At 54.0% G+C, this 23,126-nt stretch overlaps 12 protein-coding genes across 12 annotated transcripts; 5 read left to right on the plus strand and 7 right to left on the minus strand.

Annotated features, from left to right (window-relative positions):
• Positions 1-89: 89 nt before the first annotated feature.
• Positions 90-4,077, minus strand: LRP88_05886 (histone methyltransferase SET1; the record flags this gene model as incomplete). Its single annotated transcript, XM_083242429.1, has 3 exons — positions 90-193; positions 252-3,288; positions 3,370-4,077. 3 exons carry the CDS (start codon positions 4,075-4,077, stop codon positions 90-92), a joined length of 3,849 nt encoding a protein of 1,282 aa, XP_083101365.1.
• A 1,699-nt stretch (positions 4,078-5,776) lies between these two features.
• Positions 5,777-7,162, minus strand: LRP88_05887 (uncharacterized protein; the record flags this gene model as incomplete). Its single annotated transcript, XM_083242430.1, has 2 exons — positions 5,777-6,858; positions 6,919-7,162. The coding sequence occupies 2 exons, from the start codon at positions 7,160-7,162 to the stop codon at positions 5,777-5,779; spliced, it is 1,326 nt and encodes a 441-aa protein (XP_083101366.1).
• Positions 7,163-7,615: 453 nt separating this feature from the next.
• On the plus strand, positions 7,616-8,309 carry LRP88_05888 (tropomyosin; the record flags this gene model as incomplete). The annotated part of the gene is made up of 3 exons (XM_083242431.1): positions 7,616-7,633; positions 7,737-8,041; positions 8,147-8,309. 3 exons carry the CDS (start codon positions 7,616-7,618, stop codon positions 8,307-8,309), a joined length of 486 nt encoding a protein of 161 aa, XP_083101367.1.
• Positions 8,310-8,573: 264 nt separating this feature from the next.
• LRP88_05889 (rRNA-processing protein RRP17) lies at positions 8,574-9,280 on the minus strand (the record flags this gene model as incomplete). The annotated part of the gene is made up of 2 exons (XM_083242432.1): positions 8,574-9,005; positions 9,068-9,280. The coding sequence occupies 2 exons, from the start codon at positions 9,278-9,280 to the stop codon at positions 8,574-8,576; spliced, it is 645 nt and encodes a 214-aa protein (XP_083101368.1).
• A 309-nt stretch (positions 9,281-9,589) lies between these two features.
• Positions 9,590-10,614, plus strand: LRP88_05890 (Ac45/VOA1 transmembrane domain-containing protein; the record flags this gene model as incomplete). The annotated part of the gene is made up of 4 exons (XM_083242433.1): positions 9,590-9,714; positions 9,762-10,105; positions 10,159-10,413; positions 10,475-10,614. The coding sequence occupies 4 exons, from the start codon at positions 9,590-9,592 to the stop codon at positions 10,612-10,614; spliced, it is 864 nt and encodes a 287-aa protein (XP_083101369.1).
• A 418-nt stretch (positions 10,615-11,032) lies between these two features.
• Positions 11,033-11,520, minus strand: LRP88_05891 (RNA methylation protein TRM112; the record flags this gene model as incomplete). Its single annotated transcript, XM_083242434.1, has 2 exons — positions 11,033-11,230; positions 11,335-11,520. The coding sequence occupies 2 exons, from the start codon at positions 11,518-11,520 to the stop codon at positions 11,033-11,035; spliced, it is 384 nt and encodes a 127-aa protein (XP_083101370.1).
• Positions 11,521-12,137: 617 nt separating this feature from the next.
• On the minus strand, positions 12,138-12,877 carry LRP88_05892 (cyclophilin-like domain-containing protein; the record flags this gene model as incomplete). The annotated part of the gene is made up of 3 exons (XM_083242435.1): positions 12,138-12,309; positions 12,371-12,497; positions 12,553-12,877. 3 exons carry the CDS (start codon positions 12,875-12,877, stop codon positions 12,138-12,140), a joined length of 624 nt encoding a protein of 207 aa, XP_083101371.1.
• A 549-nt stretch (positions 12,878-13,426) lies between these two features.
• On the plus strand, positions 13,427-13,907 carry LRP88_05893 (mitochondrial 37S ribosomal protein uS13m; the record flags this gene model as incomplete). The annotated part of the gene is made up of 3 exons (XM_083242436.1): positions 13,427-13,429; positions 13,488-13,532; positions 13,596-13,907. 3 exons carry the CDS (start codon positions 13,427-13,429, stop codon positions 13,905-13,907), a joined length of 360 nt encoding a protein of 119 aa, XP_083101372.1.
• Positions 13,908-14,155: 248 nt separating this feature from the next.
• LRP88_05894 (membrane dipeptidase-domain-containing protein) lies at positions 14,156-15,400 on the minus strand (the record flags this gene model as incomplete). The annotated part of the gene is made up of 3 exons (XM_083242437.1): positions 14,156-14,732; positions 14,787-15,159; positions 15,208-15,400. The coding sequence occupies 3 exons, from the start codon at positions 15,398-15,400 to the stop codon at positions 14,156-14,158; spliced, it is 1,143 nt and encodes a 380-aa protein (XP_083101373.1).
• Positions 15,401-16,911: 1,511 nt separating this feature from the next.
• On the plus strand, positions 16,912-18,252 carry LRP88_05895 (tyrosine--tRNA ligase TYS1; the record flags this gene model as incomplete). Its single annotated transcript, XM_083242438.1, has 5 exons — positions 16,912-17,529; positions 17,583-17,653; positions 17,705-17,757; positions 17,823-17,932; positions 17,986-18,252. 5 exons carry the CDS (start codon positions 16,912-16,914, stop codon positions 18,250-18,252), a joined length of 1,119 nt encoding a protein of 372 aa, XP_083101374.1.
• A 371-nt stretch (positions 18,253-18,623) lies between these two features.
• LRP88_05896 (uncharacterized protein) lies at positions 18,624-19,505 on the minus strand (the record flags this gene model as incomplete). The annotated part of the gene is made up of 1 exon (XM_083242439.1): positions 18,624-19,505. The coding sequence occupies one exon, from the start codon at positions 19,503-19,505 to the stop codon at positions 18,624-18,626; it is 882 nt and encodes a 293-aa protein (XP_083101375.1).
• A 1,512-nt stretch (positions 19,506-21,017) lies between these two features.
• Positions 21,018-22,193, plus strand: LRP88_05897 (uncharacterized protein; the record flags this gene model as incomplete). Its single annotated transcript, XM_083242440.1, has 1 exon — positions 21,018-22,193. One exon carries the CDS (start codon positions 21,018-21,020, stop codon positions 22,191-22,193), a length of 1,176 nt encoding a protein of 391 aa, XP_083101376.1.
• Positions 22,194-23,126: the final 933 nt, after the last annotated feature.

A 23,126-nucleotide genomic window follows, 5' to 3' on the forward strand; every position in this document is an offset into this window, starting at 1 on the left:
GTGTAACTAGTAAAACAGAGAGCCCAACCCCTTTTTCGGCTGTTGAAAAAAGAGAAATGTATTATAGTATCAATCAATCAATCAATCCATCAGTTGAGGAAGCCCTTGCATGCCGCCGTGCCGCAGAGACAGGGAATACGGTCGAGGCTGCCGATTTCACGCTCGAACTTGTAGTCGTAGGTCAACTCTTCGTCTGTAGGCAATAGTGTTAGCCGAAATTCTATAGGGGATGTGGAAACTGGAGGATGTACTCATAGCGATGTCGCGCAACGCGTATATGACGATGCGCTTGCTTCCCTCGACCTTGATGATCTTGGCGGTGCAGTTGGGCATGCAGCTGTGGTTGATGAAACGGGCGATACCGCCCTTCTTGGTCGCGTCGATGACGGTGTTCTCGTCGATGCGGAACAGGTAGCTGCTGCCGATGCCACTCTTAAGATAGCGATTCTCGCGAATCTCGGCAATCTGCTGCCGCACTTCCTCGCCGACGTACTCGATGATCATGTCGTCCTTGGCAATGTTCTCCATGGCGTAGAGCCCCCAGTTGTGGATGGCCGAACGGGCAAACTTGACGGGTTTCTTGCGCTTCTTAAGCTGGTTGAACTTGAACACGTCCGAGTCTTGACCCAGAGTCTTCTTCTGATCGTTCAGGTCTGCGACGTAGCGCCGGTTAGTAGCACGGTTCGCTCGCGAGTTGCCCTTGGCGATGAGCTTCTCAGCCGCGAGCTTGGCCGCCTCTGCCGCTGCAGCCGCCGCGTCCTTGCCTGACTTCTTGAAGCGCGCCTCGCGCTCTTGTCGGGCCTTCTGCACCTTGATGTGGTGAGGCAAGTACTTGGACTTTTCCGAGTTGAGAATCTTTTTGACGCCCTCGGTACGTGCGCAGCCAGTCGGGTTGGGGACATAGTAGCCCTCGATCGACACTGGTTTCTCGAGTGTGCCCTGGGTTGAGTTAAGCTCCCTAATGCGATTACGCTTCCACAGCCACAGCTCGGGGTCGCCAATGTCCTTGACCGCAAATCTCTTGGAGAGCTTTGCAACATCAGGCTTGTCGTTCACACCAAGGGCCAGTCCCTGGAAGAGGGACAAATCTGGCTTGAAGTCGTCAGGTAATACCAGGGCTGGTGTCAGGGGTTCCGTCGACAGGAGCTTCTCATCATACTTCTCCACAACTGGCTCTGGAACCGGCTCTGCAGCAGGCGGCTTCTCTTCAACCTTGGGCTCCGCCTTGGGCGCTTCCACGACTTCTTCCTCATCACCACGCTGAGAATCCGTCTCAGCTTGGCGCTTCAAGGCCTCACGTTCCTCAAACACAGCCTTCTTGGTCTTCTTCTTCGCCTTGGCGGGCTTCTTCTTGAGAGTCTTTCCAATCACCGATGCAGGAGTTTCGGACCGTGATACTCTGCTCTCAAGGTCGTCACCGGTTTCCGGCTCTGGGATAATGTCCACAGAATCTTCCCGAGTGACGAAGCCTGTGCCAAGCTGTCCGAGCTTGACTCCGAAAAGTTCCTCATCCGACTTCTTTTGGCGCTTGAAGGCGGTTTCTACCGAGGCATCGAGCTTACGCTTTCTGGAGATCAACGGATCTGTAATGTGGAAGCTGGCCTCCGTCATCGAGTCGTCTTCCCCAGGTCCCCAAGAGGCAAAGTCATCCTTGGAAGCTTCGTCATCGGTGCTCATGCGACTGCGAGGACGGGATTCGGGCTCCTCAGTCTCGCGAGCGAGGAGCGCCCGAGTATCGGTGTCGTCATCGGACTCAACGTCACTATCCAAGCTCCGCAGACGGTGATGGAGGGAACGGAAGGCATTCCGAGCAACAGGAGGTCGTTGACGTGCGAAGGGATCAATAAAGGCGCTCCGCTGGGCCTGGCCCTTGACCTTTGTCTTTCGAATTCTCGGCAAGGCCTTGGGTTCCAGGCGGCCGGTTCGCCGCTCGATGGGATCGGCCCGTGAGTTGGGGGTTCCCACGCGTGAGCTATCATTGCCGTCCTCGATGCTCGGTATCTCCTCGATATCGTCGGGGTGTTCAATGTTCAGCTTTCGTCGCTTAGCGACGTGGTTGGCAGGATCCAGGAATTCGGAGAGAAAAGGCGCAGCGACCTTGGTGCGGATGTGTCGAATGAGATGCTCAGTCATCTCACGACGGACAACCTCCACAGCCTCAATCACCGGGTCGAAGCTCTTAGCCCTCTGCTTTTTCTCCTCTTCGAGGTCCGCCTCCTCCTCTCTTCGCCGCCTGTCTCTCTCATCGCGCTGCCCTGTCTCAGCGCGAGGCTTCCGATCAGGGCTCGCGCTGGCCCGCCGGTGACGATCAGGGGACTCATCTGACCGACGAGGCCGAGGTAGGCAGAGCTGCATGGTCATGTCATAGTTGAAGAATTCGGTGTGATTAACAGCACGAAAACATCTTTCAGCTTCAGACTTGCCAGTAAAGGAGTTGCGAAAGACGATGTAGTATCCGGACTTGTCGAGGCGAATGTCTTCGAATCCGTAATTCTTTAGCCGCTTCTTCATGTGCGGTACGATGCTTGTCAGAACGGGGACACTATCGCCTGCGATGTAGATGTATGGTTCGTCTGTAAGTTGGGGAGCTAGGTTCTTGACTTCAACCGCAGCATGGCCCTTGGGTTGGACTGGAGTTGTCGTCGGCTGCGGGGTGCTGGGCGCAGCAGAAGGTCTCTGGGCTGCTGGCCCCTTGGGAGCGGTGGGGGGAGGTCTTGTGAAGTTCGATACTGGTGTGGATTTTGGACCGATCGGAGGTGCCTGGGCTGCCTGGGCAAGCCTCTCTTTCTCCTTCTTCTCCATTCTTTCCTTTTCCCTTCTGAGATGCTCTTCAAGCATTCGTCGACTCCTACGCCCTTCAGGATCATAGTCAACACGCACGACATCAGCATCGACTTTGATGCCACGAGTTCGCACAGCTCGGCGAGCAGCATCGATGGCGGAAACACGAGGTCGGTCGGGGCGCTTCGAATCGCGGTAACGGATGGTAGCGAAGCCGAGGTAGCTGCCAGTCTCTGGGTGCATCTTGTTGCTACTCTCGGCGATCTCGCCAAAGGTGGCAAAGATGGCTGTCACCTTGCTAAAAGGGACCAGCGGATTATACCTCGTCACGACGATCTGAGTCGGTGGACCAGGGCCAATGGAGGTCTTGGGGTCGTAGGGGTAAGGCTTGATGTTCTCAGGCGCTGGCCGGAGGCGCGCCTTGGGGAGGTAGTAGTCGGTGTTGATATAACCCAGACGACCTCCAGGCTTGGACAGCCGAGGATCTGTTGGGGGGGCGTCATCGTCCTAACCAGTTTCATTAGCCATGAGTCTCTTCACCACAGATGACGCCCCCCCGAAGGGAGAAAGATATATAATTGTACGTACCCGACCGAACTCTTTGTAGGTCGGTTTGGCGTTTCTGCTGACGCTCTTATTGTGTACTCGATCGAGGAGCGGATCATAGGTGCACTTGAGGCCCTTGACGGAGGGCATGGGATCTCGAGCCGGAGGGCGCTCAATGGCGAGGGGTCCGTCTGATATCGAGCCATTGGGACCAACGGCCGGGGAATTATGAGAGGATTGTCTCGCGGCCCGATCGGCGGCCAGGGATGCCGACATGTCTGGCTTTGTTGGCGCCGTAGCCGACGAGTTGGATGGCGAATCTTTGGATGCGATGGGAGTGAGGCTCGAGGTGGGGAGGCGGGACGAAGTGGCAGTCGCCGCGGCACCGTGCCGGGCGGACGTGCTGAAGATGGACGAGGCGGCGCTGCTGTAGGAGCTAGCCGAGTCGACGGTGCTGGGGATGTCTGCGAGGGGGGATCCGTTGTCGTCAGGATGAGCGGGAAGGGAATCCGACACGGCAAGATGGCCGTTGGGGCCAGGGGCGGGCTGGGCTGAAGCATTCGCGTGGGCATCAAACCCAGCGGACGCTGGCGTCGGGTCGGAGGCGCCGCCGTTGATGGACGCCGACGACGACGTCGTCTTGGGGCGGTCGCGATCCCGCTCTCGATCTGCGCGACTCTGAGCCTGAGCCTTTACCTTTGGAGCCGTCGGGAAGAACTGCGCGAAGCTCGCGCCTGGCGGGCGAGTCATCGTGACGATGCGCTCTTCCTATCTCCCCCCCCGTGCTCCGACCATGATATACCCAGCGTTGAAGCGTCTGGTACACACGGCACTGTGGAGGGGCTATTTCCACGCTGGTAGGTTCTCTGAGGCGATTCCAGACGGGTGGTTGTGAGCGCAGGAGTGAAGAGGCGGGCAGAATTAGGGCGCAGGAGGAGCCTTCACGCGACCGAGCGACGTTGCAGGTGGAATTGTGGCAGAGGGCGGCGGAGCGGCGTCATCCACCAGCGCAGCACAGCAAGCAAGGTCCTGCGGCGGTAAGGAGAAAAAAGTCGCCAGAGCCAGAGGGTCCGACGCCTTGTCGAGAAGAGGAAGCGAAGCGCGTAGTGGTGTCGATTGCGATGGCCGGTATCAATGTCCAAGTCGTGGAGCAAGACGAGGAGAATTGGTTGCGGGAGGAGGAAAAAATGGCTGACGACCAAGAAAGTTGACGATTGACTGGGCCTGGCTGGTTCTGGGCTTTGACTTTTGGGTTCAGGGATGCAGGAGCAGGAGCCTCTGGACGGAGCGGTAATGAAGGTCCCACCAGCCACACTGTGAGTGATCTTGGGGTGGCTTGAGCGACTTGTGCTGTCGCTGATTGGAGAGGGTCGGCAGGAAAATACACGGTTGACGGGGCAAGGTTGTGCTCATTAACGCGTCCCAAGTCCCGCTACCGCGCCTCCCCTCGACAAACGTGGCGTCCAGCTTCTGATGCGCATCAGATCACTTGCCCGCTTTCCTTGACTGCATGAGATGATGCAAACAGCCACACGCCGATGGGGGACAAACGAACTAGAGTCTCCTTCTTTGTCCAACAGAGCATGTGGCGTTTGTTTTATTACCCATTTCTGGGCTTCACACTGGCATGACAGTGGAAAGAACCCATGGGGTACTCAAATAGCGCCGACCTTCCATGCCTGCTACAACTCTACGTGGTACCATACTTTGAATGGCCCATCATTTCTCGAAAAAGAGGGAAATATCGCTTTCAAGATCCCACGGCCATCTTAAAATTGATACCCCCTGGAATTCAACGTAGCCGAGCTATTATGCTAGTGGGCCATCCCGGCATTTTTCATCCACCATGGGGAGCCAGTCATCATGCATCAAACACATGGCCACCTCTTTGTCCAAGTATTCCAGAGCCCACAAAGGGGGCCAGACCTGACACACTGGAAACGAGAGCGCTCCTCATATTGGTTGTGAAGATTGGGTTCAAACAGAGAACGCCAGCTTAAAGCAGACGAAAGAATAGTCCAAAAATGGCATTTATCGAGCCCTTTTGTTTGTTTGGTTCCCCATGATCAGTCACTCCGATGTCATCATAGTGGAGTACCAAGGAACTGGGGATCGCTTGTCTGTTTACTCAGGTACCTACCTAAGTAGGCAGCCAGTCAACAACACCTCGGTGAAATGATGCTCTGGACTGTTTGGAAAGCAAATTCTATTTTGATAACACACCAAACGACACCTGTCATCAATCAAAGTCATTCAGATTGGCACTCGCCAACTGTATCTGTCCAGAATCACAAAGGTCCTGGCTTTTCGTCTCCAAGTCAAGCGACCCAGAGACTTGTTCATAAAGAATACCCCAAACGCCTTCCCATGAACTGAGCGTCAAGCACTGACGAGATCCCTTCCCAACGCCGCATATTCCCTAATCGTACAGACTGTTCCGCTCTCAATCTCAAAAGTTCAGCTTCAATTCAAACTCGTCTTCGTCGTCGGAAAGCACCAGAGGCTGACTCAATGGCCCGAGGTCGTCGCCTTCGCTGTCCTCATCAAAGATGGACATGAACTGAGGGCGAGGCTGGCTCTCTTGCTTCTTTAACGCCGCCTGGCGAAGGCGAGCCGGTGTGATCGTCGCATCAGACTGGATGGAGTCGAGTGTCTCCACGGGCTTGACCGAACGCTGAGGCCTGACTGTCGTACCAGCTCCACGAGATTGGGCTTGAATCATGGATGAGGCAGATCGGCCTCGGTTGTAGCCGATGGTAGTTCTTGAGGCAGCCTGTGCAGTGGCGCTATCGGCATGCGAGGCCTTCGTAGGAGCGACGGCACGAGTGGTCTTTCTGCCCTGAATCAGGGAGCTGAGAGGCTTCCTAGCCTTCGTCGTTCGTGCAACAGTCGGGACCTTGGTGTTACTGCTAGTGTCTGAGTGAATCGACAGTGCCGACGCAGCGCGTCTCGAGGCAAGGCTAGAAGGTTGCTTGGATCGAATGCCCGTTCTTTTTTGGCCCGAAACCCTGGCGGCTGCGTTCTTGGTTACCGCTGACTTGGCATGGTCCTCAGTCTCCGAAAGGTCGTCGATGTTCCAAGTGAGAGCATCAATCTCCTGCTTGTTTCTTTCCTCGGCCTTCGTTGCCACCTTTTTCAAGGCCGCTTCGAATTCCCTGTCCTGGCGAGAAACACCCTGATCATCCACAGGGTTGTAGAAATGCTGATAATAACCCTTGAGAAGGTTCTCCTTCTTGAGGCCCTCAAGAGTCAGGAGGTCCTTGGGAAAGACATCAGACTCGTAAGGCAAGTCCTTGGGCTTTGGTGGGGCGTATTCAGGCTCCTCTTCCTCTTGCTCAATCGCCTTTTGTTCTTCCTTCACTCTGATCTCGAGCGGTGCCAGGTCGACTGGTCGGGGTTTGGGCTTCTGAGCTGTTGGCTTGAGCTGCGTCTTCTCGATCTCTTTGACAATGTCCTTGACACCGCCCGCCTGCCCATTCTTAGCTTTGGCATTGGTGGTTTTGTTGCCAAGGGGAGCTCTGCTTCGAGTTCCTGTTGAAGTGTTTTCAATTAGCCAATTGGTCTTTGTTTTCTTTGGAAATATGCCCATACCCATGGGAGTCACCATGGCCTGTTGAGCCCCATGGCCCTTGGTTAGAGTCTTATCATTTCCAAGAAAGGTCTTTGCTCCTCCAAGCACAGTCTTGCCGGTAAAAGCGGTGGGCGCGTTCTCATCGTGCTGAGCAAACCGAGATGGCGTCTTGGGATATCGGGCGCCCGGGGTCTTGTGTTGCTGCTTGGTGGGAACTTGCTGGCTGTGAACCAGGTTCTCTTGGTCGCGATGCGCCGCCAACATGATGGCTACAATGAACGAACCAAATATTCGAAAATGTTTCTTTTGGAGTAGGCAGCTAGGCTGATGATGTCTTCGTCATCTGTTGCAATTCAAGAGGTGATTAGTTGGGCAGGAAATAGGCCCCTTTCCCCCAGGCAGCTGGGTCTAATGCCAGGATGTTTTGTTGGCCGGTGGTGGCTGGCCGGGCAACCGTATGCTGCAACCTAAAATTGGAAGGCGCAAGCATGTGAGCGCCACAGGCCAGTGACCGCCACAAACCAATGAGGCTGGGCTCGCTAGGTACGTATCGCGGCATCCACCGCCTGGAAGGCAGTTATAGAGGGGCATCACTTCTCCCCTTTCCTGAATCTTGACCACTTCATCTTACACCCGAACAACGCGCTTTTTGACTCCATCACCAGGCTTCCTCCTCCCTTTTCTTCGCCCGAATCGAAACCGCCCCAGCTCATCGAAATGGACCGCATCAAGGAGGTTTGTCACCCAAGCTCCCTCTGCTACCCCGCCATAATTCCCCAAGGCCACTGTGGAGGGGTAAACTATCGTCGCCCCATGCTAATATGGCGATGGTGGATAGAAAATGAACCAGCTCCGCCTGGAGGCCGACGAGGCCACTTCCCAGGTCGAGGAACTCAAGGCCAAGGTCAAGGTGCTCGAGCAGGAGAACCTGTCCAAGGAGCAGGAAATCACCTCGCTGCAGCACAAGAACAACCTGCTCGAGGGTGAGGTCGAGAAGCTCGAGAACGCTGTCAAGGACTTCAAGAAGGCCGCCGATGAGGGCCAGCAGCACGGCACCCAGAACGAGACTCTCCAGCGAAGGCTGCAGCTCCTTGAGGAGGAGGCCGAGGATGCCGACAAGACGCTCCGTGAGGCCAACGAGAAGTACGTCAGCCCTTTTGGCGAGCTGTCCCTCCCCACCGCCATTTCGGACACCTTCAATTTCGGTCCCTGTTGGATGGCTGTACGCTAACAGACTACCCCTTTTAGGCTCCGACAGACCGACGTCAAGGCTGGACACTTTGAGCGCAAGGTGCAAGCCCTCGAGAACGAGCGTGACCAGTGGGAGACCAAGTACGAGGAGATGGCCAAGAAGCACGCTGCTCTCCAGAAGGACCTGGAGGACCTCCAGAACGAGATTGGCAACATCTAAGCGACTCTCGACCTCGATACATAGGTGCCGGATGCAAGATATGGTTGTTAGCATGTCCCGGGACAGCTGTGTCTGTGGCCTACCCGCCCGGCGGTTGTCTTGGTTGTATGGTTTTCAAAGTGTTGCCAGATGAGCGAATGGAGCAGCTGCCGCATATTACGTTTCTACTAGCTGGTTGAAGCTGGCTTTTCTCAAGGGTATCTTTGTAAATGCTTGTCCTCGTGGTCCTCCGGTTGCTCCCTTTTCCTCGGCTGGAGACCTTATTTATTCCCTCCTTTTGCTCTTGATCCTGTGCTTGATGCTCGTCAACTCTCTATCGAATTTGGACTCATAGCGGAACTTCTTCTTTTTCTTCTTTGGCTTCTCCTGTCGTGACTTTGCCGCTTTGCTGTCGGGTGTGTCCTTGGCCTCTTCCTTGTTGTCGTCCTCGTCCTCGCTTTCGTCCACCTTTGGCTTATGCAGTCCATCTCTTGTCACTGATACAGACTCGACGGTAACCGTCGTGTAACGATCCTCGTCAATGTACTCTTCCTCGTGGTCCACAATGTCGAGGTTGGGTTGATCAGGAAAGCCGTCCCACTCGTCAGAGGCGTCGTCCGATCCCTGCTCGATCGCTCCGGCGGCTTCTGACTCCTGTAGCATTCGGTTCACAGTTTCCACGTGCTGTTCGACCTCGCGGCGGCGTTCCTCTCGGATCTAGTAGCACAGGTTAGGATCCATCACGGGCATCCATTGTAAGGAGTGCCAGCTAGACGTACCTGCTTCCGCATCTCAATCTTTTCTTGGCGAGCCCTCTTGGCAGCCTCCTCCTGGGCATTCTTAATCCGCTGCTGCTTTCGCTTGTGGAATCCCGTCAGGTATTCATGGCGCGCATCGTTGTCAAAACTGACTTCTTCGACGGCGGATGTCGATTTTCGCTTCTTCGATGGGGGTGGTAGAAGACTCTTCTTGGGTCTTGGCTTAGCGAACATGGTTGAATTAGCTCTTTTGACAAGCCCTGAAGCTGTCGAGTTAACAAGAGCAATATCGGATGGACTGTTTGGTTGGATGATTGGTCTGCAGCATCTGGAAAATCCACTACCAGTCGCAAACTTTCGAGGTGGCTCTGGCTTTACAAGGGTCCTTCACCGAGGTGTGCACAAAACGGGGCGCTGCAGGTACTGAGGCGGTTACGTAAGGTGGTTGTTGCTGCATCAGCTCTCCCATGTCTGGCAGCATCCCATCACAAGCTGGAATTGACAGGCAGACACGACGTCCAAGATCCAGTAACACTATCAGCGATGCGTCTCCAAATTCTCACCAGCGCGCTGGCGCTTGCCGGCTCTGCGACCGCCTTCTCCGACTCATGGCCCCTTGTCATGTTTTCCACCTCCGAGTATGACGCGCCATCATCCCCCCGTGTCCCGTTTCCAAGCTTGAAGAGCTCCCTATTAACGATGATGATGATTTCAGGTTCCCCGACGCCCCGAGCTCCAACCAAGTCCAAACGCGATCCCAGGCTATCGAACAGGTCAACGATATCCTTTCGACATGTCCCACCGACAACTACCTCTTGGTCATCCACAAGGATGTCAATGCTGCTGACCTCCGCCAACCGCAAACGATGCCTTACCTGCATCTCGAGATGGAGAGCAAGGATATCCATGGCAAATTCATCGTCCCCGAGGTTGTGGGCGAGTCAATCAACAAGAAGGATATTGAAGATTATGTCTCTACGGCGTGCTCTCAGCAAGGAAAGGATGCTGTGTTCCAGGTTGTCGAGCTCAAGTCCTTGGACAATGACCCGGAGCGCCGTGGTGAGTGCCTTTTGTATGCCATCCCATAAGAGCGCATGCTGATGGAAATTTAGACAACGTCGATCTGTGGCAGCAGGCCAAGAGCCTGATTGAGAAGGGATCCCACACCGTCGTGTTCGTCGGCACTCCTCGCCCTTCCAAGAAGTCGGCTTCCTCTGCTGAGAAGACCATCTACGAGTCCGAGTTTGTCGAGCCTGTGCGCATGGATGTCAAGAGAGATGTCACGGACGGTTTCCAGCGACGAGCTGATAACGAGACCGAGTGGGACAACCGTCCTCTGTTCCAGAAGTACCAGTTCTTCACTCCTGGTGAGTCCAACATCAATGCATTCTAGTCTAGTCTTAAACATCGTACTGACTCCATTCTTAGGTATCTTCATGGCTCTTGTCACTGCCATTGTCCTGTTCTCCATCCTCGGCGTTGGCTTGAGAGCCCTCGCCAGCCTCGAGGTGTCCTATGGCGCCTTTGAGAAGGACATGGGTCCTGCCGCCCAGAAGAAGCAGCAGTAAGCTACATGTGCTTGCTCGGTGGATTCTGTCGTTAGTATCACTGCCGCAAGCGGCATGGTATTTGTATATCAGATTACGGAGTTTGGGTTTCGTTTGGTGCGACTTGACGGGAGGAATCAGTTATCGGCATGTTGCGAGCATCCAGTGTAGACATGATATGGAGGGACGGGAGGGATTCAAATCGCGGGCCTCGACCTCGGATTTTTATTGAATGCTTTTTTCCCGAAATGCTGTTTGAGAGCTGTAATAGAGAGAATTCAACGCCAAACTCCGGTCCCTGGTCTATGCATCCATCCCCCATCTGTACGTCATGAATAGTCTCCCTCATGCTCATGGCGTAATCCCGTAGTCGTTGGCCTCGCTGACGCCTCTTTTTCGAAACCCTCTCCTTGTTGCTGGCTATCCAGAAAACCCATCTCTATACCAAGTGGCTGGGCAGGAGGAAGTTGGCGATGCCCTCCTTGACAGCGTACTCGTGTCCACAGTTTCCGCACACAAGCTTGCCCTCAGACATTTGTGTCTCAAGGAGCAAGTGGTGCAGATCCTTGAGCGTCTTCTCATCCGCCTGAAGCTCCTCAGCCGTGGGGGCCTGCTCAGGGAGTTGAGGGAAACCAAGCTGTAACACAACAAGTCAGGGAACGTTTCCAATATCAATGCGACAGAGTGCCCCCAATCGTTTCACTCTCTCCTCCTGTTTCGGTTTAGTGTTTGAAAACTCACCTCTGAAGCCGTTACTCGGAGCGCAGCCCAGTCAAGACGGGGCAGCACGTTGAGAAGCATCTGGGGGTTCAGCTCAATCTCATCCTGGACGAGTTCGGCGTCCTTGGGATGGAGGGGGTATGAGTCGGACGAGGACTTGCAGGCCTTGACGGCGCAAGTGAGGAAGTTGAGGCTGAGGACCTTCATTTTTCAAGAGAGCAAGATGAATGATATTGAGTACACAGTGAAACAGTGTCGACGGGATAGTGAGGCTCCAATTTGTTGTGTCTTGAACTTACAACTTTTTTTTTCTATGGCGGGGGAGCGTTGAGTCGTAAGCCCCACGTGACAGGGGTGTTGGCTTCGTGGGCAGCCAAGCAGAAGAACTTGGCAACGACTACAATGAACATCTTTACAAGAATTGGAAATTGTTGGAGTACGAGTAAGTTTGTTTTGGAATGGAGGATAAAGCTTAACAAGATCACACATTTATCCGCCAAGATTGGTAAGGACCTGTAGGGACGAAATATGTAAGGTTCCAAGATACGCCGGTCTTATATTGTCTTGTCGCTGCGACACAAGTCTGATTTACCTAAAGTCGAGATCGTCGGGCAGCACGGAGACCGACGAGGAGGACGCCTGCCACGAGGGCAAAAAGGCCACCCTTTTGCAGAGTAGACCACCCTTCATCTTCCGGGGCGAACTCGGCGGCGCCAAAGAGGTCTATGCGCGGCGGGCGAAAGAGCTACGTATCAGCACATCCGGCCACGGCATGAGGGCATGTGGACAAGGCAACGAACAATGCAGGGCGTTGCGTTGCCTCTTTAGAGCTCGACGTGAATACCTTCAGGGGGGACCTCGAGCTCGCCGCTCTTGAGAATCTTGACCGCCTCGACGGGTCGGTCGCCTGCGCCGGTCTTGGTCTTCTCGATCTTCTCGACGACGTCGTAGCCCTCGAGGACCTCGCCGAAGACGACGTGCTTGCCATCGAGCCACCTGTGATCGTCTTGTTAGTCTTTGTCTGATTCGAGGATTCGGCAGAGAGAATGGCGCTTACGAAGTGACGACGGTGGTGATGAAGAACTGGGAACCGTTGGTGTCGCGACCGGCGTTAGCCATGGAGAGGAGACCCTTCTTGGAGTGCTTGAGCTTGAAGTTCTCGTCCTTGAAGCGGTCGCCGTAGACTGGAAGGTATGTTAGCCAATGGACTTGTGAAAGCTACAGAGTGTCAAAACATACTCGACTTGCCGCCAGTTCCGTCGCCCTTGGTGAAGTCACCACCCTGGATCATGAAGCTGGGGATGACACGGTGGAAGACGGAGCCCTCATAGCCAAAGCCCTTCTCGCCAGTGGCAAGAGCGCGGAAGTTCTCAGCGGTCTCAGGGACAGTCTTGCCGTAGAGACCCATGACGATGCGACCGAGGTTCTGGTCACCCTGCTGGATGTCGAAGTAGACCTTGTGGGTGATCTTGGGACCCTTGGCAGCCTCGGCCGTCTGGGCGAGCAGCACGAGGCCGAGCCCGAAGACGAGGGCCGACGCGAAGAAGCGACGAAGATTGAACATTGTGTATCGTCTTGTTGCCGACTGTCTGTGAAGCAGCTGACAAGTTGATGATGGTGATGGTGCAAGGAAACAGGACGAGGGGAGCTGGAGTAGGGGACACTTATACCGTAGATGGCTTACCAACTTGACCGGGGGAGGAGCTGGCGCAATTGGGGGCATGCGAGTGGCGGGGAGTCGACAGCAATGGCCGGAGTGGGGAGCTCAAGTTCCAGGGCGTTTCATCAGCGTCAAGGGTGTGAAAAAGATGCGGTAAGAGAGCAGGTTGATGTTAAAATATGATCAGTCTGTTGATTGATTGGCAATTGAAATGATTGCGTCTTTATGTCTACTTGTCTCACCGCTTTGTCCTTTTCCTTCACCTTGGCCCGCTGGAACGCTGCAGTTCACGGCTGTTGGAGCTCCAGCGCCTGCTGCAACGCTGGTACCTGTACGTACCCCTCCACCACGGAGGATTAGCCCCGGTTTCGCCGAATGGTACATCTTTTTCCAATTGCACGTCAGGTCCGAGATCGAGGCATGCGACTGTGATACCCACGACAAGCCGTCACAATGGTACGTTTGCGCCAATTGCTTCTTATATGACAGTGATAGATACTGACAACTGATCCAGGTTTTCATTCTAGGCGTCAACTTCGGCGAGCAGAAGCTGGTCAAGGTAAGTGTCTAGCCTACATCCCGCGATCCGACGACCTCAATTCTCACACTCTCCCCCGAATAGAAAGCCCTCGAGTCGTTTTACGCTCTTGGGCCCACGACCTCTGCTCGCATCATGGCCAAGTACTCCATCCACAAGCTCGCTAAGGTCGGCTCTCTCGCCCCGAGAACCGTCACCTCCCTCACGGCCGAGTTATCACAAATGACCATCGAAACCGACGCCCGACGACTGGTGCAGGAGAACATTCGACGACTAAAGGATATGGGTTCGTACCGTGGTAGACGTCACGCAATGGGTCTTCCTGTGCGTGGCCAGAGGACGAGGACACAGACGACGACAGCCAACAGGCTCAACAGAGTCGAGCGGAGGGGTTAAGCATTTCACCTGCAGATTGGCCGATTTTGTCATGACCTGCATGGTCACTTGGAGTTTGATTAAGAGGTGGACTGTCAACATGATGAGGACCTATCTCGGCGCATTTGGAAAGGCCATCAATGGGAATGTCAACCTCCAGAAGGAAATGCGAGCAAGAAGATCTCCTTGCTGTACAAGACTTGTATATACAGTGTACGATCAGATGAAATGAGACCGTAGATCGCCATGTTTCGGGCGCTACAAGTACTCTACACGGTCTCGAAAGTAGCCTCGAGCACGTCTGAAAACTTCAGCCCGGGCAAGACATCCTCCAGAGGCAGTTCCCCCTTGGACTGCAGGCGAGCAGCGACCTCATCTACCTCCTTCCACACTCGCAGGAGATTACCACCGACAACCTTGGCAGCATCGACATTGCTGACACCCAGCTTCAGAAGCTCAGCGATAAGATCGGGATACTTGGTCACGTCCTCCAGACCCTGGGGCACGCTCGGAATGCCATCAAAGTCAGTACCGATGCCAACATGATCGAAGCCAATAAGGTTCCCGATGTAGAAGATGTGCTGAGCTGCGTGTTCAATGGTTGAGTTCTGAGGGAAGAAGTCGGGCAGTCCATTGGGGTTGTCGCTCTCGACGCAGGAAATGAAATCAGGGGCGATGTTGACCATGACAAGGGAGTTGCGCTTCTTGACGAGTTCAAGGACGTTGTCCTTGACGTTCCGTGGATGAGGGCAGATGCTCCATGCCGAACTGTGGGAGAAGATCACAGGGGCTTCGGAGCCAGCCCAGTCATCGCCGTTGCCCAGAACATCCAGCATGGTATCCTCACTACAAGTGATTAGTTAGAATAGTACTTATTATCTCGGGAAAAGGTGAACCGACCTGACGTGAGAGATGTCGATAATCATGCCAATACGGTTCATCTCGTGAATAAGACGGCGTCCTAGAGGACTCACACCTCCCCACAGAGGCTCAGCCTTGCGCGTAGGGTTCTCTAGGATAGCGGCATCGGCGAACTTGTTGTGGCAGTTGTGAGTCAAGGTGGCGTAGCGCACGCCGAGCTCATGAAACTTGCGAAGGTTGGCCGCCGAGTTCCCAATCTGATGCAAACCTTCAATGCCGAGGGGTGAGATCAGTTTGCCCTGCTTGAAAGCTTCATACGCGTTGGAGCTGTCAACCTTCTGAGAGAAATGGTCAGGATAGGCTGCCTGCAGCCTTGTCATGACATCAATCTGGTCTAGGGTGAACTGAACGCCTATGGGGTAATTAGCATTCGGGAGTCAGCGTGGACAATCAAACTTACTGGGGGCGTAGTTCTCATCAGAAAAGTCGGAGCCGTTCTCTGGGCAAGGAGCGAAGAGACTCCAGAAGGCACCGCCACTCTGGCCCTGGCGAAGACGATGAAGGTCTACATGACCAGGGAGGCCGCCTTCCACAAAGGGCTGAGTGAAGTTCTCCTCGTAGATGCGGTTACCATAGAAGTAGCGTATCAACATGGGAAAGTCGACATGTCCATCTGATGAGGTTTTCGTTAGCAACTGAAATCCACACCTTTGCCCGGAGAACGCTTGTAGCATCGGGTGCTTGTGCCTTACCAATCAATGGCGTAGTCGTGAGAATATGTCGGGCCCGCTGCTCGGGCGTTCTTAGGCCGTTACCATAGCGAGGAACTCCGCCGTAACGATTACTGACTGGTCGATGCAATAAACTGAGCCCAAGAAGTGCTAGGAAAATAGCCAGGATAGCTTTCCGTGGCGTCAACTTTGGTGTCGCGGGGGGCTCATGATGCTGATGGTTGTGAAGCTGCTGGAGCAATCCTCCCTTGACCGGCCTGCTCGGACCCCTTGTCCGAGATGGTCTTGTCTTGTTAAAAGGAAGGAGGGGTTCTTGCCGACCCATAATGGAGTTAAAAGAGCAAATGAAAATGAAGAAAAACGCAAAGGATGGACGATAGTGGGAGATGAACGATATAGTAGATGGAGTTGTCGTGTGTTGGATCTGGAGTCTTGAACGACGATAGATACGAGACAGGGATGAGACGGAACACGCTGACAAATGTGTGCAACTCGATCTAAAGTCCGCCTTTAGTGATGGAGTAATACTTGATATCACTATTCAACGGAGATAGATCTCGGAATATCGCTTGAGAATATGTGATCTTACTCCTAATAGCATAGGTTGTTCAGACACGTTCTCTCAGAGGCTGGTTAAGACTGACGAGTTGGACTGCCTGCCTTCACAGTGCAACTTGCCCTCTCGCACTTGCGGACTTTCGGACCTTCGGACTTTCGGAGGAGCCGTTCAGGGGTTGTCACCAGCCACGGGCATTGCACAAAGTTTGTGCACAGCCCGAGCTCCTGCCAAACGGAGCCGAAAACGGAGGGAATGGCCTTGTCATCCCCTGACGCTCACCGTTTTGACGGAAATATTGAGCCTCCATTCCGACAGGGTGTCAGCTCATTTTGGCGGGGTACCAAAGTCCACGGACGCGGTCTGACCTCCAGGTCTCTTCCCCAAATTCTAAACAGACTGCGCAATTCATCATGGCGGCTGTTCAATTGAAGCCACCAGCCACAGACAGTCATAGGGATCGGAGGCATGGAGAGCAGCGGATCGAGAGCCAATTCAGCCAGAGGCTATGAGGGTTATGATGAGATGTACGTAAGAAGAGTTGAATAAGAGCAAAAATCATCATAATGATTTTAAGAGACTCCTATAGTATTTATATTTCCTTAGGTACCTAGGGAGGTATTTGTTGATCCTTCGAGGAGGACATGCTGATGGCCTCTTCCCACCCTCACCGTTTGGTGGCGGAAAAACTGAGCCTCCATTCCGGCGGGGAGTCCGATTCACTGCACCTTCAGGTTTTGGCGGGGTACCAATGTACCTGCCCACCTCGACTGTGCGTGAGTCAAACGGCAGGAGCAGTAGGCGCAACACCATTAAAAGCCCTTCTCGGCCTACAATTCCTTCTCCCTCCAACATCAACCCAACTGCGCAGTAAACGATGACGGCCCTATCGATCGAAGAGAGGCTCGGCCTCATCCGAGAGAACCTTGCCGAGGTCCTCAACCCCGAAATCATCGAGTCCATCATGGCTGAGGGACGGCACCCCAAGATCTACTGGGGCACCGCTACCACTGGTCGACCTCACTGCGGCTACCTCGTGCCCGCCATGAAGATTGCCCAGTTTCTTGCCGCCGGCTGCGATGTGACCATCCTCCTTGCCGACGTCCACGGCTTCCTCGACAACCTCAAGGCCCCGCTCGAGCTCGTTGCACAGCGCGCCAACTACTACCGATTCGTCATCACCTCTATGCTCAAGGCTGTTGGTGTCCCTATCGACAAGCTGCGATTCGTCCTCGGCAGCTCTTACCAGACTAGCTCGGATTACACCATGGACGTCTACAAGCTGACCGCACTCGTGTCGGAGCATGACGCCAAGAAGGCGGGTGCCGAGGTCGTGAAGCAGACTTCTAATGCTCCTCTGAGCGGTCTCATCTACCCCATTCTGCAGGTGCTGGACGAGCAGTACCTGGATTGTGATGCTCAATTCGGTGGCGTTGACCAGCGGAAGCTGTTTACGGCGGCTAAGGAGTGGCTGCCCAAGCTCGGATACCGACAGGCGAATATTGATTCTGAGCTTGGATTCTGGACATATGCTAACAATTGTTGCAGAGAGCGCATCTTCTCAACCCCATGGTCGCTGGTCTGAACGGCAGCAAGATGAGTTCGAGTGATGAGAGTGCGTGACTCACTGTGACTTGAGTTGAAGCTTCTAACTTTTCGCAGACAGCAAGATCGATCTTCTGGATTCCCCCGAAGCCGTGGCTAAGAAGATTCGGAAAGCGGAGTGCGTCCCTAAGGTGGTCGAAGGCAACGGCGTGCTGGCCCTCGTGGAGTACGTTCTGCTCCCAGGTTCGGGTCTGAAGAATGGTGTACGGGAGGTCAAGTTTGAGAGGCGCGACGCCGAGCCCCTGGTCTACACCAACATCAAGCAGATACAGGAGGACTACGAGAACGATGTGGTATGGCTTGACCACGCCCACTTGTTGAGAATGTCACTAATCACGCTCTATAGTTGACACCTCAGATGCTCAAGGCCACCGTGACTCAGGGTCTTATCGATATCATGACGCCCATCCAGGCCGATTTCCAGGCGTCCGAAGAATGGCAGGAGGTGACGTTGAAGGCGTACCCCCCACCAGCTAAGAAGGAGAAGAAGGTGAAGAACAGAGGCACCCGGTTCCCTGGAGCCAAGGGAGGAGCCGATGCCCAGCAGGATGGAGTGACAAAAAAGGTTGAGGAGCTGTCTGTGGCCGACGGCGCTCAGCCCAACGGTGCGTGAGAGGGTTAATGTCAAAAGAAAAAAAGAAAAAAAGGGGATACGATTGTTACACAGGAAACGGTCAGGACTCAAGCGTGTTTATCCGGGCTCATGGTCTTTGTTCAGCGGACCCCATAGACTCATTCGACGCCCCAAAGCGATATAGATGAGACATGAAGAACGAGGCCTCGAGATACCATTTGAAACGAGATATGTAAAACTAAGATACTACACTATGAGATTACTGATTAGTACACGGTTATCTCCACCAAAGACTATTTTCCAATCCCCCCTTTCTTTGAACAAGTTGTAATGTAAGAGGCTCCAACGCCAGTGGGTATACAGTCACGATATCAACTCTCCATGCAGACTCCTTCCAGCAACCGTGGATGTTACTCGAAACAGCAAGCTTCGTAGACGGCGTACCAAGAGTTCGGGTCCTCGTTCAACTCGAGCGTAGCCGGCGAAGCATCATACAGCTCACACTGGTTAGTGTCGGCGATGTGTCCAATGGTGACACAGTTGTCATTCTCCTTGCACTGGGTCTTGCAAGTCTCCAAGTCAGTATCCCGCTGAAGGTCGAGGAGGTGACTGGAGCTGTTTTCGCCGAGGTAGCCGGTCTTTCCGCAGACGAGGTTGGCCGCGGGAGGGCAGCTAGAGCCAGAAGTTTGGCTGGGCGCAGCGGATGTTGTGGTCGAGGCGGCAGATGTACGGGTCTCGAGGGTGGTGGTCTCCTGGGTGGTGGTCTCCTGGGTGGTTGACTCGTCGGCGGTGGTAGAGGAGGGGGCAGTTGTAGAAGAGGTTGTAGATGGAGCGGCTGTAGAAGAAGTTGTGGAGGGAGCGGTTGTAGTCTCCTGAGACGAGGCGGAGGTGGTTTCAACCTTGGAAGTGGTGGAGGTTGTGTCAACTGCCGTGGAAGAGGTGGTCTCGATTGCTGTGGTGGAGGCTGTCTCGGACTCGCTTGAACCGTGAGCTCCTACATCCGTTGTAGTCTCAGACACGGTGACTGAGTTGCTGGTAACGGAAGCGGACTGGGTTGTCTTGGTCTCAGAGGCTTCGGTGATGGACGTGGTTCCAGTTGTCTTGGTCTCCGAGTTGCTGGAGACGCCGGGGTAATTTCCAGAGGTCGTGGTAGAAGGCTGAGCAGATGTCGTCGTGACAACTTCAGCAGTTGAGACGGAGCTGGAGCTTCCATGGGGCCTGCATGGACCAGCATGGGCTCCAATGGCAAGGCCGGCCACAATGGCGGTGATGAGGGTGTTGACTGAAGGCATAGTGAGTGAGTGAAAGAAGGTAATCAAGAAAGGATAGTATCAGAATAGAGATGAAGTCAATGATTGGAGATGAGTCTTCAAACAAGAAAAACGAGTGAACTGAAGGCTCTCTAAATAGCAAATCACAACAAACACAGCAAGGTCATGCATCCCTCGAGGGCGGCAGGCTCCTTTATAAGGGGGCCAAGGGCCGCCCTCAACATTGGATATTTCCCGCCCTCATCCGAACTCCTCATGTTGGCCGCGCCCTGACCTGACCCTTGGCAACAAACAAATCAAGAATGGGCCCATATTCAGGGCCAAAAACAGCAGCGGGAACTAATTGGCGCCTTTGTTCCTGAATGTCTTGAAAGAAACAAAAAAGAGTCCACATGGGTGTGTGGGGATGCAGGTGAAGCTCATGGCCGCCGTTCCGAGCGACCAATGACGGCTGGTGTTTCGAGGGAGCTGAGTCTCGGACTGGGCGTTTAGGGCGACGGTACGATTCGATGTGACCAGGGCACGTTTTGTTGGTGATGCAGGGAAACTCGTATCTGTGCCTGAAGATGCGGTGGACTAATCTCTCAAAGGGAAAAGTGCAATTGCCATTTCATCTGTGCGTTGCATGCAGTTGGTCGTTGAGATGAGATGATGGGGGAGGCTCTCGGTTCGATAACCGAGCGTGAAACATGGTGAGAACAACACGGCCGGCTCTTTTCAGATGCTATGACTTTGTTGTAACTGAATTAGATTAAACAGGATAAAGGTAATTTGATGTAAAACATCCAACCTTGGAAAATAAGTTTATATTTTGACTTGCCTTTACTGATGGAGAGGTAGGGCCCTCGACATCGCCGACGGCTGACCACCTTGGTCACAACCATGGATCCATATTCACCGAAAAGTTATTTCCGCCGGGACCATTCACTTAACACGGAGAATTCTCTTTGGCTGCTGATTGTCGGGTCCCACCTCACTTGCTTAAAAAGGCTCCATGAGCCTGAGGCCGGGTGGCGGTGGCTTCAGAGCAACTGAAGCTTACACTCAAGCTTCAATGACAACAACTACAAGTCAATGAGGTTTTCAGCCACAATAGTAACGCCGTGATGACCTCAACAAAGCTTATTCTGCGATCCATGACTACCTTTTTCATGGATCACAAGAGATAAAAGATACCATCTTCACCCTCGTACAGAGGTAGTTAGTTGGTTCCACCGCACATTGGCAATCTTTTGCATGATCCTGATAGCTCCACTTCGATGTCAAAGCAGAATGGCCCATGCACCCGTTCTTTCCGACCTCCCATCTGAAATCCTCCATCTCATCTTTGAACATTCCTGTCTGCATTGCCGCGGAGGCTTCAGAGAGCCTTACTGGGTCGAACAAGATGCTGGACATGACCAGTTAGAAGCTTATTTGCGTGACCGACACGCGCTCTTTTCACTTTGCCTGGTCTCGAGACGGGTGAGAGATGTTGCACAGCATGTCCTGCACCATGAATTCATCCTCGGATACGCCCACCTGGAGAAGCGAATGACATATTCGTGGCGCGGGCGACTGACGAGCTTTGTTCGAACTGTTGCCACGCGACGCGATCTGGCTGCTCTGGTCAAGACCGCTTGCCTCTACCCTTCGTTGCTCTTAGGCGTCGAACTTGACGATGCCTGTGCCGCCATGAGGCACGCTGCGGATGCTTTGCAGGTTGACCTCGTAGAAGTCTGGAAGAAGAGGGGAATGGACGGCCGGGAACGGTCGCGGAATATATTCTCTGAGCTTCACCGACAACTCTTCCTTGGACACTTCGACGGCGTTGATCGGGTAGACGACGACCTAAACCGATACCGTCCTGATCTGGTCCGTGAGCTGCTCGCAGTTCTTTTCGCCTTACTCCCCAATCTCAAGAATCTCGCATTCAGGACCGAGGTCGGGGTGTTCGCCGATGTGCCGGCGACGGCAATGAGTGCACTCGGTGTCCCCAAGCTGCCTCTCCAGACTCTTGAGACGGGGTTTATACCGAAATACCTTTCTAGATTGACGCAGGATCTCGAGTGCCTCACTCTTGATTGCTTAGGCCGCCGCGTCGAGAAATTCGATTTTCCGCGTTTGAAGTCGGTTTGTCTCAGAGGGCTTCGTGTCAACGAAGATTTCGGCCGGATCGTCGAGTCTTGCCCTGACAGTCCTTCTTCATTCGCATACGAGACCAGTGGGGTTCCGGTAACAAGCATTGGTGTTGTACAGCCTTCTGATGCTGTCGCACAGCTCAGCAAGTTCTGCGGTACACTCAAGTCGTTGCGTCTGGACCTACGGTTCATGACCCTTGTGTTTTATCGTATCAGGATGGACACCCTCCCTAGCCTCGAGGACTCTACTGCTCTGGAAAGCCTCTTCCTCACTACTAATGCGATATACCACGCCAACAACCTAGAGCTGGCAGATGAAAACTTTCTTGTCAATATCCTCCCACCGAGCATCGTGTCGCTCACTCTCGCCAAGACAACGTCGGCGATACCTCAACGGCTAAGGCGGGGTCTTCTGGGTCTTGCTGAGTACAGACAGCGTGACCCAGAGCGGTTTTGCAAGCTGAAGCTTGTTGAATGCGATACGGAGGTCTGTTTTGACAGCTACATCAAAGAGGCGCTCGGGGAGGTGAGCATTGATCTGGAGTATGAAGAGTTTCCGAGGCAGGACTGGAGCTACGATGGCCAATGATGGCTTGGGTGGGCGACAGATAATCTCGATGTGAACGGTGGATGGGCTGGCAACGTGGCAACGAGTGGCCGCTGTGTTTGTTGTCAAGTTGTGAATGCCAAGCTTGATGTGTGCTCCTGCTGGGCTTCTCTGGTCCCAGTCGGGTCCTCATCGAGGCTTTTTCGTCTTCATTCTCTCGCCTCTCAAGAAACCATGTTGTTGATGACTTGGCGGTGGAGATGGCGAGGTTGACAAGGACAACCAACACCAGCCGCCCAGCCAACTTGCTTCCATGGGAGTCCAGCTCGGACTCAAGCGCTGAGTAAGATGGGATGGCAGCCACCAAAAATAGAGGCCCTCCAGCCATGGATAAGAACGAACCGAACTTTTACGCTTCCCCCCAGCCAGCGATGGACCCCTGGACAGTGGGCAGTTTCCCCAGTTGGGCACGACTCCCTGAAACAAGCCTCTAATATTAGCGCGCCGTCTGGTTACGAGGACAAGCAAAAGCCGTCAGGGGTTCACTCAAGCGCAGATGCAGACCCGACGGATGAAGGATGGAGCGGTTGGGATGGGTGCCCGCTTCGGTAGGCGTTTTTACTGGGAAAAGTCACTAATAAGCTACCCCCAGCCTGCCGGTCCAGTGAGAGAGAGGCCTCTGGGAGGGCTCCATGACAAGTGCCGTTTGTCTCCAGCCGCTGGCGGTTGTGCTACAACACCAAGAGATTGGCGACAGTGAGGGCGACAGGGGAAGCCTTTGGTGTGTCACTGGAGGGAGAGAGAGGAAGGGAGGTGCAATAAGTGTCGTCGACTATGACCCAGATATTAAATATTCGTTTCCCTTGTCGTATTCCATCTTGAAACTTGACACTTGGTCCCTTATTTTGCTGTTCCCCCAGTGACAACCCATCCTGCATGGAGCTGATGCTGGCGCTGATGCTGATGCTGGCTGGT

Source organism: Fusarium phalaenopsidis, assembly GCF_050370095.1.
Source record: "Fusarium phalaenopsidis strain FUZ10S chromosome Unknown contig_32296, whole genome shotgun sequence".
NCBI lineage: Eukaryota > Fungi > Ascomycota > Sordariomycetes > Hypocreales > Nectriaceae > Fusarium > Fusarium phalaenopsidis.